Source organism: Electrophorus electricus, chromosome 7 (assembly GCF_013358815.1).
Source record: "Electrophorus electricus isolate fEleEle1 chromosome 7, fEleEle1.pri, whole genome shotgun sequence".
NCBI classification, from domain to species: domain Eukaryota; kingdom Metazoa; phylum Chordata; class Actinopteri; order Gymnotiformes; family Gymnotidae; genus Electrophorus; species Electrophorus electricus.
Genome location: NC_049541.1, coordinates 7,742,822 through 7,756,643, shown reverse-complemented (window position 1 = coordinate 7,756,643; position 13,822 = coordinate 7,742,822). Strand labels below are relative to the sequence as shown.

The window sequence follows — 13,822 nt, the reverse complement described above, 5'->3', positions numbered from 1 at the left end:
GTCACATGATCAATACATGAGCAAGACACACACACACACACACACACACACACACACACACACACACACACACACATATTCCTGAATGAAGGGGAAAAAATAACATATTTTTAATGTCATTGATATTACAATCGCTTGTTGCAGTTTTAATATTGTAAATGCATATAGTTTAGTTAAATGTATGCAAATCAGACAAAGAATTTCTTAGTAGCTTTGATTATTTAATAAAAAGCAACGGACTCTTCTTCTGGCTTATCTGGTATGTGACATTTACAAGAAATTCATTACCTATATGGCAATAATTGGCCGGCCAGACAATCCATTAACGTGACGGTCCTGCTTTTCTAGAAATGATTTGCTTGACTTCACGGCTGCTTTCTGCATAATACTGCATAGGTCCGCGACGTTGTTGCCTTGACAACAAGTCTAATATGGCGAAGTTGCTGGGAGAAACTTTGTTTGAAATCAGTGGCCAAGGTCCTGCGCCTATGAAAGATTATTTCTATTTCGAAATAAGACAAAATGAGGTAGTTATTTGACCTAGTTAGCTAAGTTATGTTTAGCATAAGTGACAAATACAATTTATATCTGATGTAGCGTTAGCAGTTACTAAATACAATACATTAATTAGGACATCTAGTTAACGCTACGTAGCTTTCTTGCTAGCTAGACACGCTACCAAACTAGGTTAGCTAGGGTAGGTAGTTAGCTAAGATAGTCAGTTAATATTTAATCTAACCACTTATTTATTTGACGTTGGCTACATTTTAGGTTATTTGGAGGTGGTGGAAAATTTCTTTAAGGGTTGAATCTCGGAACACGACACCAGGAGAAACGAAGGAATCACACGCTGACTATCTGGATGACAGCCGCCTGCAGAGTAATGATTACGTTTCGTTAGATAATTTAGTTAACTAGCTAAATGTTAGTAAGATGTCTGGTTAGCCAAGTTAAACTAACCAAGAATTCGGCAGCTATAAAACAATAGTTTTCTGTTACACTTTTAGTTATCTGTTTGCAAAAAAAAGTTTTATTCATAGATTGACTTCTTGTCAACATCTAGGTCAGGTGGCAATGGTGTTTGGTTCTCACATCTTGGAGTACTCCAAAAAAATATGCCAGGGCCATTATGATTATCTCCCGCGTTTACCCGACGATTTACTTTTGAATATCACGGCCCATTTAGACCTTGAAGATGTCGCCCGGTTTGCACGCACCTGTCACAGATTTAAAAAGGTATGTCATTATCACTTCTCAGGTAACTAAGTCTTGAAGGGGTGTTTAAAATTATGCGATGATGTCACTGTTTTCCATGCCACTCTTCATATTTCATACGTCATACATGCTGGACATGTCAAGATTTGTAGCTCGGAAGAGTTCTGGGAGCAGACAGTAAGAATGTACTGTGACACTGTCACTGCTGGGATGGAGGACTTAGCCAAGGAGGTGGGATGGAGGACTATCTTCTTCACCAACAAACTCCAACTACAAAAGCAGATCAGCCGCCGGAAGCTAAAGAATAAAACACCCCACACAGGTGGAGTAGACAGTGCTGTGTTGGTTCCTGTTTCTACAGGCATGCCTACTGACAGACAGCACAGTGATGGGGACTAGGCCAATGAGCCTAAGAATGAATAGTGTACAAGAAACAAATCTCTAAAGTGTATAAAGATGCCTAAATATTAACATTTACAATGGAGCATGAAGGTAGACAAACTAACAAACACCATATATTATGTAACCTATCAATAATGCATGGTCAGCCTGAATTTGATCCTAGAGCTGTTTTTTCCCTCATGTTTAAAACACATTCTAAGTAAGATGATGAGCCATTCTTCCCATTTTGAACTACTGAAATGCGATTTCACTCACTGGTTTCAAAAAATGTTAGACATTTAGCATTTTCCTGCTAAGAACAGGTTATTTAGAGAGAGGTTATTGAGAGACTTTCATTTTATTTTATACTTCATTTTATATTATTCATTTAATTATTTGCTGTGTTATAAACATAATGTTCATTTTTCATTGCTTTAAAAAAAAAAAGGTTTGTGACCATCAAACCAGCTACATAATTTTCACCACTTTTACAATTCCTTTTGCTTTAGACACTCACATTTAAGTGCTGTTTATAGAGTTTTATGCCAGTCAAACTAGCTAAGTAAATGTATCTTATTTGTAATGGAAATTTAATCCTTTGAAAACATGACTCCAATTTTATTTCCATTTCTGTTATTTGGTCTCCCCATTGAAGCTACTTTATCCATGTTACTTTATTAGAGCATGGATGAATTTAAAATGTACAGAGTGCATCAGAAATTACTCTAAGATTTATATATTTAACAAACGAATTAATCATCTGTTTGAGTGCTATTTTGAACACCTATCAAAGAAACTGCCTTTAAAGCAGTTAATGTTTTTCATAGAGTCCTGCCATACTGCTACCTGTGTATTTCTGAGTACGTTTCATTGTTTGCCTGTAGCATTTAAGGTTTTGTTTGTTTGTTTTGGCCTTCTGATTTTTTAAAAGAATGCTTATACTGTATATGGTTACATATATTCTGACAGTAAAGTGTCTACTTTCTCTCTGGAATGCCTCTCTTCAATGTTATTTAAATATCCCAATTTTATTATGTGTTTTTCATTTCAATGAATTGTATGAAATAATTGAAGGTCATTTGGAGGTGGTGGAAATGCTTGCAATGTATAATTTGATGTAAAAGTTCAGTCCTGTTTCCCCAAAAGCAGAATATGTTTACAGATAGTAACATATTTTCAATGATCACTAGTGCACTATGATAACCTTATCTATTATTAACATTAACCAATATTAAGAACATAACACAAAAATCCCTGCCCCTTAATTTTCTGTTACATGGATATATTAATTGATAGCCCAAAATTGCATCAATGTATATTCAAAAGAATGAAGACTCATCTGCGTAACCCACTACATGATTATGAGGCTCATGCAAGCAGGGGAGTGGAGGAAGGGCCACAGTGCGTGTAAAGGCAGATGGAGTTCACATCAGTGCCGTTAGACAAGCGGGAGCAGAACTTTCTGATTTGACAGTGCACATTATGACTTAACTTAGCCAGTCCGCACGGTGAGATACATCTTTTCTTTATTATGCTTATCTTATACACGTTATTTTACACATGGAACGTGTAGGCTAATTATTTTTCCATGTTTTCTATGGCCTATAAATGTAGGATCATCTGTTCAGTTCTAAAAGACTAATGTAGCATTTTTTTGACTGTTCTATCAGCTAAAGTATTTGCCTAGTCACCATAAAGACATTTTAGTACCTCTCAGTAGTGATATTTATAGATAAACTCAGAATTTAATTGTACTAACTACTTTTACCATTTATGTGTTTTTCATATTCAATTCTCTGGCATTTTTGATTCAACATGAGACTTATACATATATAGGACTAAAACAGCAAATGATTAAAATAATATAGTTCACAGATATGTATATATATATATATATATATATATATATCTACAGCTCACCAGGCCTGTGGCAGAGCACACGCTACATCCTGCTGTGCCTGCATCATGGGCTTCAATGCATTGTGTGTCACCCTGCACACACTGCGCGCCCTGCACCACCCCACTGCCCACGTGGTCTGTTGGATCCTCTTTGACCTGCAGGTGGTGATGGCCTGTGGGCCGACCATGACACTCATGCTGATGTGCATGACTCATGCTGATGTGCATGTGCACGTGCCTGTCCATTTGCCAGCCGCTCCACTATGAGGCACTGTTGTGCCACTTCTCCCACTGGGTCATGCTGGCCACGTGGCTCCTTGCCCTGCTCAACCCAGTAGTGTTCACCACCCTGGCCTGCGTGCGTCAGCCATGGGAGTACGTGGTGGGCGTGGACACAGAGTGCTCCACTGTCCTGGAGAATACAGTGTGCATCATCAGCGCCCCCCTGCTGCTGCTTGCCATGGCGTTGCTAATCCTTGGCAGCCATGTTCTGATCTACCTAGAGGGTCACCGCGCCGGCCACTTCTCACAGTCCAACAGCAGGGGGCACCACACCATCCTCATTCACAGTCTGAAGATGAGCCTGCACATCCTGCCGACCATCGTCTCGTGCCTGCTCCAGACCCAGGCTATGGCCCTAATCACCTTCCTAGTGTTCAGCTTGGCATAGTCCCACAGTCCTGTGGTGTATGGCCTGCGCTGCCAGGAGCTGCATGAGCGGCTGCCCCACTTCATCCCGCACTGCCGAGGTGGCCCCAGTTCCTCCCCCAGCAAAGACAGTGGCAGCAGTGGAACTGGCACCAGCACATGGACCACCACCAGCATGGGCACAGCCACTAGCACCAGTGCTTCTGCCCCCATCACAGACAGTGAGTGGGTGGAGAAGGAAAAGCTCAAGCTCAAGTTCAAGAGCTGCAGGGCCATGACACATCACACCATGGGCAACCATCAGAAATATATCGTATAGCTGCTCCTGTGGTTCACCTGGAAGAGCAGGTAGAGCAAGATTCTAGGAACGCCATGGTTGTAGTATCATAGTGCCATTGTTAGCACAAAGCCTAGGTAAGTCCATTCCTCCTCTTGTCTGCAAGCCCAAGTTTATGGAGACTTTATTTTCAGACTTTATAAAAGTAAAACTGTAAAACATAGTGGTATTGAGTTAATCTTGTAGGTTTTATGTAGTAATGAGCAATCTGAATACAAATGAAAGCTTTTTCAGATACAATGCTTATGCTTGTCTGATACCAATAGCTGGCCCTAGACTTACAACTTCCTTCTTACTACTCCAGATGTGATATTCTAACATATTCTCTAAAAACCTACATTTGCAGAGATTTAGCTAACCAATATCTTGTGTGGTTCTGTGAATAACTTGATCATAATGAACATTAATAGCTCTGGGGAAAGTAAAATCATATACACCCATTATTGTACAACTATCTAGTTATTATCTAGAACAAAATGTATTTGCATAACAAATGTAGATGAAAATCATAAACTTGTTGTGGTAAATAGTGGCAGCTGTGCAATCTGTCATTTTTGGGGAAAGGACACAGCTACATCAGATGGAATGCAATGTATTTTTGTCATTGTCATTAATATCATTATTATTAGTAGTAGTAATAGCAGTAGTGATGGTGGAATTATTATTATTAGTATTTGTAGTATCTTCTTTGCATTAAGACTGTATGCAGTTTACATTGTGTACTGTGTTGTGCTGAACTTATTTGAATGTATTAAGTATATGATCTTTGTCCAAGATAAGTGCTGCTTAATTGAATTGACAAATGCTCTCTGCAGATGGGCTAGACAAATGAATGTTCAGGTCAGAGAGAGAGAATAGGTTTATTATTTTCTGTCATTATGTATGACACCGACAGAGTCCAAATACCTGAAATTGGGGGATCCTTCTTAACAAAAAATATTTTTGAATACTTATGTTTAAGGAAAGCCACCATCACTAATGGATTGAGTAAATGCAGTAATTATACAGTTATAATTATATGTACTATTTTTGTAATTTATCCTATTTTAGTTTTTAAGTTATTTACTTTATTTGATGCAACATAATAGTTTATATGTCTTATAGTTACTTTGCTGTGTACATTCTTTTTGAGTTGTTTAATATAAATGCTTCATAGTTTCTTTCATTTTATTATTCTTCATTTTAATGCTTAATCGTTGACTGTATAATGTTAAATATATGTAAAGGAATCTTATATGTAAAGAAAGTTCTAGTTGTTTCCAGTGTAAGTTTTTTTATTATGAAGATAAATAAAACTTGTCAGCAAAACTGTTGGATTTTCAAATGTAGTTCTTTAGAATTCTTTGGTAGTTTCACCATTTCACAAGCAGCAGTGTGTGATATCCATAGTACACTTACACTATTTGGTGCACTTTATTGATGAAGCACTTGTAGAAGCCTACTCTACATCATCATTTTGTGGCCGAAAAGCAAGACTTTGGCGTTACATGATTCAGAAGTCCTCAATACGTGAGCTAGGCAGCATATAAAGAATGGTCAACCCTGCAACTACTAACCCATGCCTGTACTCTGTTCTTAAAGCAGTGGAGGGTTTGTATATATTTGCACCTTTTGTGTGTGTGTGTAGGCGCATCACGTCGCGGGGAGAGCGTCAGACTGACCCGAGAGAGGCAGGCACTCTGTCTTTCTCTCTGGCTGGTGAAGGTCTCCCAGATGGGAGGTTCCTGGCCCGCCTTGTACTGAGTGGGCACCGCATCATGTTGGGTGGGCACCAGGCAAAGCCGTACAGTGTCTGCATATGTGTACACGGCGACCTGGGGCTCGCAGTCCTGGAGAGGACGCGTCGGGAGCCGCGCACCTTGGGGGCGGTGCTGTCACAGGACGCGCCACGTGGTACGGCCTGTCGCGTGCAGGGGAGTTCACGCTTGTTTGTAGCCACACCCGCGTGATGGCACGCACCTGCACGGGGTTTAACGTTTAGTGTTTGTCAGTCTATTTAAACTCTCGTTAGCGCATGCCTCGGTGTTGGTTATTGTTTGTTAGCGTCTGAGCAGAATGTTAGTATTCATGTTTGTTTAGCCGTTGTTATTGTTTGTCTAGCCTATGTTAACGTTAATTGTCTTTATGTTCACTGTTAATGTTAAGTTTGAGTGCCACTATTCTCTAATACGTTCGATGTCATTAAATGTTTCACAAAGTCGAGGTAGTCTGTGAGTCCTGGGCCGCGTCCTGCGGCACTCGGGCAATAGTTACAATTGCTGTTAAGTATACTGCACTAATACCTGTAGCTTTAGAATGTAAACGACCTTCAAAAAAATGGAAAGAATTAGTAACACTCCAAAAAGAGAATGACCATTCAGAACTCAGGGAGAATAAGCAGAAATCTAGTTTGTTTATTAGGGATAGTCAGATTTATCAGAAGCCAGAGTGGAGTTGGATAAGTGGTGTGGACTTTTAGAGTTATTGGAATTTACAGGCTTCAACAGCGATGTTTTATCCTAGTCCAGCTCCAATGATTGTGAAACAGTGAAAGGGAGAAAACATGGAAGGCAGATTGAGGGTAAGCTCTTTGGGAAAAGTAGAGTATAAGTAAATGAGATCTACTGGTAATACCGCCCCCTAATAAACTGGTTCACAAGAAAGACATTTACTGATATTTGTGTCTTTTCTCCGTGTTAATTTATTTCATTTGTCAAATAATAATTAAAACAGTAATGGACAAATTGGGAACTACACAGAATTTTTTATTTGATTGTATTTTAAAATTGTCACGGAACGCTCGCCTCCGCGAGTCACGTTGTTTGGACCGCCACGTGCAGTGGGAGGATCTGTGTTTGTAACCACACCTGCACACACCTGTGTTAGTCTTTATGTATTTCAACTCTTGTCATTGTGTGCAGTGTTGTCGGTCATCGTTGGTGTAGCGTGATGATGTTATGCTTAGTCTTGTCGTTGTTAAATGTATTCGTGTTCATGTTCATCGTTCATGTTATATGCGTGTGGCGCAACATTGTGTGTAATAAATGTTCATCCAAGTCGAGAGTCTGTGCGTCCTGCTCCACACCCTTCGGTACTCGGGCAGCACCGTTACAAAAATAATCTAGATATTGCTTAGTTTTGAGTGCTGAAAGCCAATATAATTTTCGGGAACAGTACATTTGAATATTACAATAGCTTTGAATACTTTGGGAATTTGTAACAAAATTTAAGAGACCGTAATTGTTCTTCACATTTCCATTTTCACCCAATAAGCATTAAACCATCCGTTGCCATTTAGTAGCAGGCTAAATTTAGATAAAGCTCATTAGGGGAGAACCCTCTTATGAGTTCCTTTCCATGAGTAGTATTCCAACAGACCACACAGGGTTACTTCAACGAAAGTCCTTGGCAGGCGATTAATTCTAAATGAGGAATTACTGGGTTTGCCAGTATGTCTTGGTCTGCAGGTGCTTGGGACTGAGCACCTCATTTGCTCCTTGGCTTTGGAGCGATTCACACTTGAGCACACACATGAGCACACACATACGCACACAAACACGCTCACATCAACTATAATCTGCAGCATCGCTAAGTCCAACACTGCGCCATTGAGTGGAGCTTCCACTTCCCGTGGGGGAGAAACTGATCTGACACAGGCGCAAACATGTGCGACATGGGGGCTCTTGACAACCTGGTGGCCAACACGGCCTACCTGAAGGCCCAGGGAGGCGATGACAAGGAGCTGAAGAAACGACGTCGCAGTCTGGCGCTGCCCAGGGCCGAACAGTGTGCTGGCGCCAGGGCAAGTGTGCCGAGCGACTTTGAGTCTCTCTGTGTTGTGCAGCCCATTGGGAAGAGGCTATTCAGGGAGTTCCTGGGCCAGGGCTTACCTGAGTACAACACAGCTGCTGAGCTTCTTGATGAGCTCACCGAGTGGGACTTGGCAGAGGACGCAGCCAGGGACAAGGCATGCACCAACATCATCAACAGGTTCTGCAAGGAGGGTTCCAAGAGCTTCTTGTGCTACCTGACTGGGGAAACACTGGACAAGTGCAAGGCTGTCACAGAGAAGGACTTTGAGGAGGTGATGGGCAAAGTGAGAGAGGCTACCAAGGTGTTTCTCAAAGGCAAGCCATTCATGGATTACAAGATGAGTCCTATTTTTGACAAGTTTCTACAATGGAAAGAGTATGAAAGGCAGCCTATCACTGAAAAATACTTCTATGAGTTCAGGGCACTTGGAAAGGGTGGATTTGGAGAGGTAAGGTCTTTTCATTAAATGTAGTTTAATAGCATTGGGACATAACCCTGGTGGTTACTGCTTAACACACATATGGGTACAGTATATGTTACAAAATATTTATGATTTTACTTTATGAAGTTACGGCATTACCAAATTTGCCTACAAAGACAAGGTTTGAAATTTTTTAAAATGAAAGCAATTTATTTCTTTTCACTGTATATGCTGAACCTTTCTAGGTATGTGCTGTGCAAGTGAAAAACACCGGCCAGATGTACGCCTGCAAGAAGCTGTGTAAGAAACGTCTGAAGAAGAAGCACAGCCAAAAAATGGCACTGTTAGAGAAAAGGATCTTAGAGAAACTCAACAGTCCTTTTGTGGTCAACCTGGCCTATGCCTTTGAAACCAAAAGCCACCTCTGCTTGGTCATGACCTTGATGAATGGTGGAGACCTTAAGTATCACATTTACAACATTGGTGAGAAGGGCATCGACAAAGAGCGGATTATTTACTACACAGCTCAGATTGTCACAGGCATCCTCCATCTGCATGCCATGAACATTGTGTACCGTGACATGAAGCCAGAGAACGTACTCCTGGACAGCCAGGGCCAGTGCCGCCTTTCCGACCTCGGCCTGGCTGTGGAGCTTCCACCTGGGAAAACCTCCACCCAGAAGGTGACACTATGACAGCTCTACACAGGGTACAATATCTATAGCCACAGCAGTTAGAGGTCTATAAAAATCAGCTTGAAAATGGTAAAGGTGTAAGGAAAATATGTTGGTGTTAATGAGTAGTGTAACCAGAGATGTTGGAATAACATTTCAATGAAAACATTTTAGAAGCTGTAGGACATCCTTTGTTGACTGGACTTGTATGGCTGATTTGGTGGTAGCATACAAGTCTCAACACTGGATCCTCAGCTTCACTGCAAAGAACTGGCGCTGCCCCAAGTGTCCAGGACTTCTGCTCCATCTATCTCAGTGTCTTCCTGTTCTGGATTAGGATCATTCTGGAGTATGTGTGTACCACCATTATATAATCCATTTGGTCTGTGGTACACTGACTACAACCATCTGAATTATCAGGACACTCATCACTGCTTGTCCAGCAGAGTGCCTCTTTTAATCAGGGATTGCCTTAACTAAACTGCTCATGTGAGTTTTGCACCTTTCCAACCTTTCATTTCCATTTACAGCATTTGGCAGACACTCTTATCCAGAGAAACGTACATATTAATCAGTTTGACAGTCTGTGAGCTCACATAAAGTCATAAGCACTTAATCATTCATTTTGCCTTTTGTTTGTGTACAAACATAAGTGTGTGGTTTGGACTAGTATTGTATTTCTGTCCACTTTAGGTGAGACCATCTAAAGACTGAGATCGTGATTGAGAATATAAGATGTGAGAATTTAAGGTCTGTAAGGCAGATCATGAAATTGAATTCAAATTCAAACTATATATTGAAACTGACCTAAAACAGTCAGGTCTCATATCCAATTTTTTGAAGATTACTTTCATAACAAACAAGAAATAATTATCCTAATACAAAAGCAACTTTTATGGCAGAAATGAATGTTGTTGAATAGACTTATTTTCAACTTTAGTAATAGTTCAGACATCAATGATCTCAACAGATATAAAGACATTTTTATAAAATTTCAGCGTGCAAGACAAGACGAAGTCAATTTATATTGAAATATCTGTAACAAGATCATAATTACAACACTAGGTTGGACCTATGTTTCTTTTAAAATCTTTCCTGTTTCTTTTTTATTATTGAAAATGTATTGTGAATGATGACTGGGATTTTTTAATGATGTCCATACTTTTGCACACAACCAGATACAGAGATTAATTATTGAGAAATTTTAGCTTTTTAATACAGCACATTACAGTATAGACTAATAATTTCTAGGTCTCTGTGTGTGCTAGTGTGTATGTGCCATAATTATTATATTATTTTATATTGTTTTATATTGAACATATTATATGTTACATATGACTTATTTATAGTTTTTCTTTTGAAGCAACCTTTAAGTTATAGTTGATATATTCACCATAAAATCAATGATGTTCAACAGAGCTTTCTCTGCCTGACTGGAGTCTGGTGAAATCAGGGTTTGTTTGGGTTTTTTGGCATTCACTAACTTCTGCATTTAGCATCCAAACCATCAAGACACTAAAATGCAAAATAAATTCCTGTTTAGAGAGGCAGAATTTAGCCAGGACTCAAAGCTGCTGCAGGTAACTTCCCTGTGGAGTAGCTCTAAGCTCATTTTCCCATGCCCTTCTTGGGTCACCAGTGTGGACTGTGGCCCATTGCTAACTCGACAGCGGCTTGGCTGGCTTTGTGCTCCTGATCCTCTTACTTAAAGAGAATTACCTAAATCTGTTGAACCCAAAAAGGAAGATCATATGTGCATAAGGGTGTGTGTATGTGCATGTGTTTCTTAGTGCTGCTCAAATGCAAGGAAAAGTTTACTCTCCTCATGCCAGTTGTTACATCCAATAGCTACAAGTAGCTGTGATCTCACAATCTAGACCCTAAGATGGCTTCATAATTCCTGTATTAAACAGCTGAGCGGCAAGATGCTGTACTCTGTGTTGTTTATTTAATCTGGGTTTTTGAAAGCCAGCTTCATTCTTGCACATGCGGAAATGTCCCACTATTACACTTGCACAGTATATGTGCAATGGCAACAAGCAAAATTACAATACTAAATGTCTTCGCTTGATAACCAAGGATCCTCAAAGCAAGGCCTCCTGTGGATCCAAAGCTATTTGAGCTATACATATGTGCCCCAGCCTACTAATAAATGATATCAGGTGAGAGAGCGTACTCTGACAAACATCCATTTGGAATCTTGGATATTTTTTATTAAAATAAAGGGATGCATTTTATCACCAAGGATCCTCATCTAACTCTTGACAGCAGAGGATTATGATTAAGCCTCTTCTCTCTGGTTCAGAAGAGAGGTCAGCTAGGAGTAGTGGTAGAGTAATACTTACATAAAACTCCATAAAGGTGAACGACTTTAATTTGCTAAAACAAATCCCCCTCAAATCCCAAATGTTTTGTGGTTGTCTTTCATGTGGGTACACAAATTTCATTTATGTGTGTGTATGTGTTTTCATGTATTACATAATTATTACATAGTTTTTTGCATCACTGTACTATGATTTAGTATTTCCTAATTAAATCCAAACATCTTTCCTTCTAATCCCTATTTCTTACTCTTTTTCCTCCATAGGCTGGAACTGGACCTTACATGGCCCCTGAAATTTTAACTGAAACCCCATATAGGACATCAGTAGACTGGTGGTCTCTGGGGGTAAGTATCTATGAGATGGTAACTGGCTACACACCATTCAGAGGTCCCAACACCAAGAAGGAGAAGGTGGATAAAGAGGAGGTGCAGAGACGCATCTTCAGTGAGGAGCCCAAATTCGAACACAAGAACTTTGACATGTCCACCAAAGATATCATTCAACAGTTTCTGAAGAAGAAGGTGGATGAACGTCTTGGCTGCAAGTATGCCCCTCCATGCCACATAAATCCATGATTCTTCAGTGGGATGGAGGATGTTTAATCATGACAGGCATACTAGAAAACCACATTATTATTCAATATTTTAGCCAAAACATTTAAGGAAAGCTCCAGTGTTGTTCAACAATATCTCCATATACTGCATCTCTAGTGAGTGCTTGATTACCAAAAACAAACATTTCAATACTTTCTCTTACACTGTGAAAAGAACAGAAAAACTTGTTAGCATGAAACATATGAGATGGAAACTTAGGTCCCCTGTTTAATCTCTTTCTTAAAAACTGGACTTAGACTTATATTAACAAAGAAATGTGCAAAGATTATTGTTTGGTGTAATTAACAATATACTACAGATTGAGGAGATAAAGATTGGGTCAAAAAATGATAATGGGTTCCTTCAAGCACCACTTGAGTTTAGCTCAAGATAAGAGAAATATTGTGTTGCTTTCTTACTTAAGTATGGATTGCATAATAAACTGCCCCTGTTAACATACTTCAAAATGCAATACTATTTACACAGAAAGTCCATATTATATTGTGTATCATCATTTACCTGATACACTCCATTATATAGAATATATTAATATTTAGATCTGTCTAAAGCATATCACCTAAAACAAATCAGATGTTCCTTGAATAATTGATTCATTGTTTATAGGGCAATAATCCTAACACTGCCATTGTTGATCTCTACAGTGGTGATGATCCCAGGAAGCATGAATGGTTTAAATCCATTAACTTCCCTCGTTTGGAGGCAGGTCTTATCCCCCCACCATGGTTGCCCAAACCAAACATCGTCTATGCTAAGGATACAGGTGACATTGCAGAGTTCTCTGACATCAGAGGGATTGAGTTTGATGCCAAGGACGAGAAGTTCTTCAAGGAGTTCAACACAGGTGCTGTGTCTGTCCACTGGCAGAAAGAGATGATTGACACTGGACTTTTTGATGAGCTCAATGACCCTAACCGGAATGAATCCTCTACTGGTCTAAATGGTGATAATAAATCACGCACTTGCACACTCCTGTAATGAGGCTATATGGTATAGAAATGCTTGCTATATAAATTAACAAAAGACATGATTAAAATAAAATAAACTATGTGTTATTCCAAAGATTAGATGAAAGATGTGTGAAATGGTACATCAGTCCATTGTAAGACAGAAATGTTTATTCTTCTTGGCACATTGGCACATTGTCTGTGGAGAACCATCTAGACACATTCATAATGTGGTGGACTAAGTAAATAGCTATATTTTTGCAAAAGGAAAGTGCAACTTAAAGTAATTTATGATGGTCCTGCTAATTTATAATATACTATGTCATCAAGAAGACTTGATTTAGCTATTAAATATATTTTTGACTCAAGATAGGTTCTGACCTCCATGTCTATGACATTAATTACTAGTTTTTACAAGTCTACAATGATTGTGCACCTAGCTTGTTTTTTAAATAAATTGTCAGTGTATAAATATATACTGTGTATATTATCACTCTTGATCAAGATACATGTACAGACCCTAGGTTTTTAAAATAGATAAAATGTGGTAAAAGCTACAATGGCCTCACTCTC

The 13,822-nt window shown here is 39.4% G+C and overlaps 3 protein-coding genes across 4 annotated transcripts; all 3 read left to right on the top strand.

Moving 5' to 3' along the window:
• Window positions 1-431: 431 nt before the first annotated feature.
• On the top strand, window positions 432-2,587 carry fbxo36b (F-box protein 36b). Of its 2 annotated transcripts, none has more exons than XM_035528451.1 (4): window positions 432-527; window positions 772-880; window positions 1,187-1,236; window positions 1,360-2,587. In XM_035528451.1, exons 1-4 carry the CDS (start codon window positions 432-434, stop codon window positions 1,612-1,614), a joined length of 510 nt encoding a protein of 169 aa, XP_035384344.1. In that variant the 3' UTR covers window positions 1,615-2,587. The 2 variants fall into 2 exon arrangements, with proteins under 2 accessions (XP_035384344.1, XP_026887270.1); XM_027031469.2 differs by having other exon boundaries at window positions 1,064-1,236.
• Window positions 2,588-2,923: 336 nt separating this feature from the next.
• LOC113590236 lies at window positions 2,924-4,462 on the top strand. The gene is given in 4 exon segments (XM_035528119.1): window positions 2,924-2,997; window positions 3,512-3,553; window positions 3,555-3,726; window positions 3,728-4,462. Coding segments are annotated over 4 exon segments (1,023 nt in total).
• A 3,661-nt stretch (window positions 4,463-8,123) lies between these two features.
• On the top strand, window positions 8,124-13,280 carry grk7a (G protein-coupled receptor kinase 7a). The gene is made up of 4 exons (XM_027031519.2): window positions 8,124-8,720; window positions 8,939-9,376; window positions 11,955-12,235; window positions 12,947-13,280. Exons 1-4 carry the CDS (start codon window positions 8,124-8,126, stop codon window positions 13,278-13,280), a joined length of 1,650 nt encoding a protein of 549 aa, XP_026887320.2.
• Window positions 13,281-13,822: the final 542 nt, after the last annotated feature.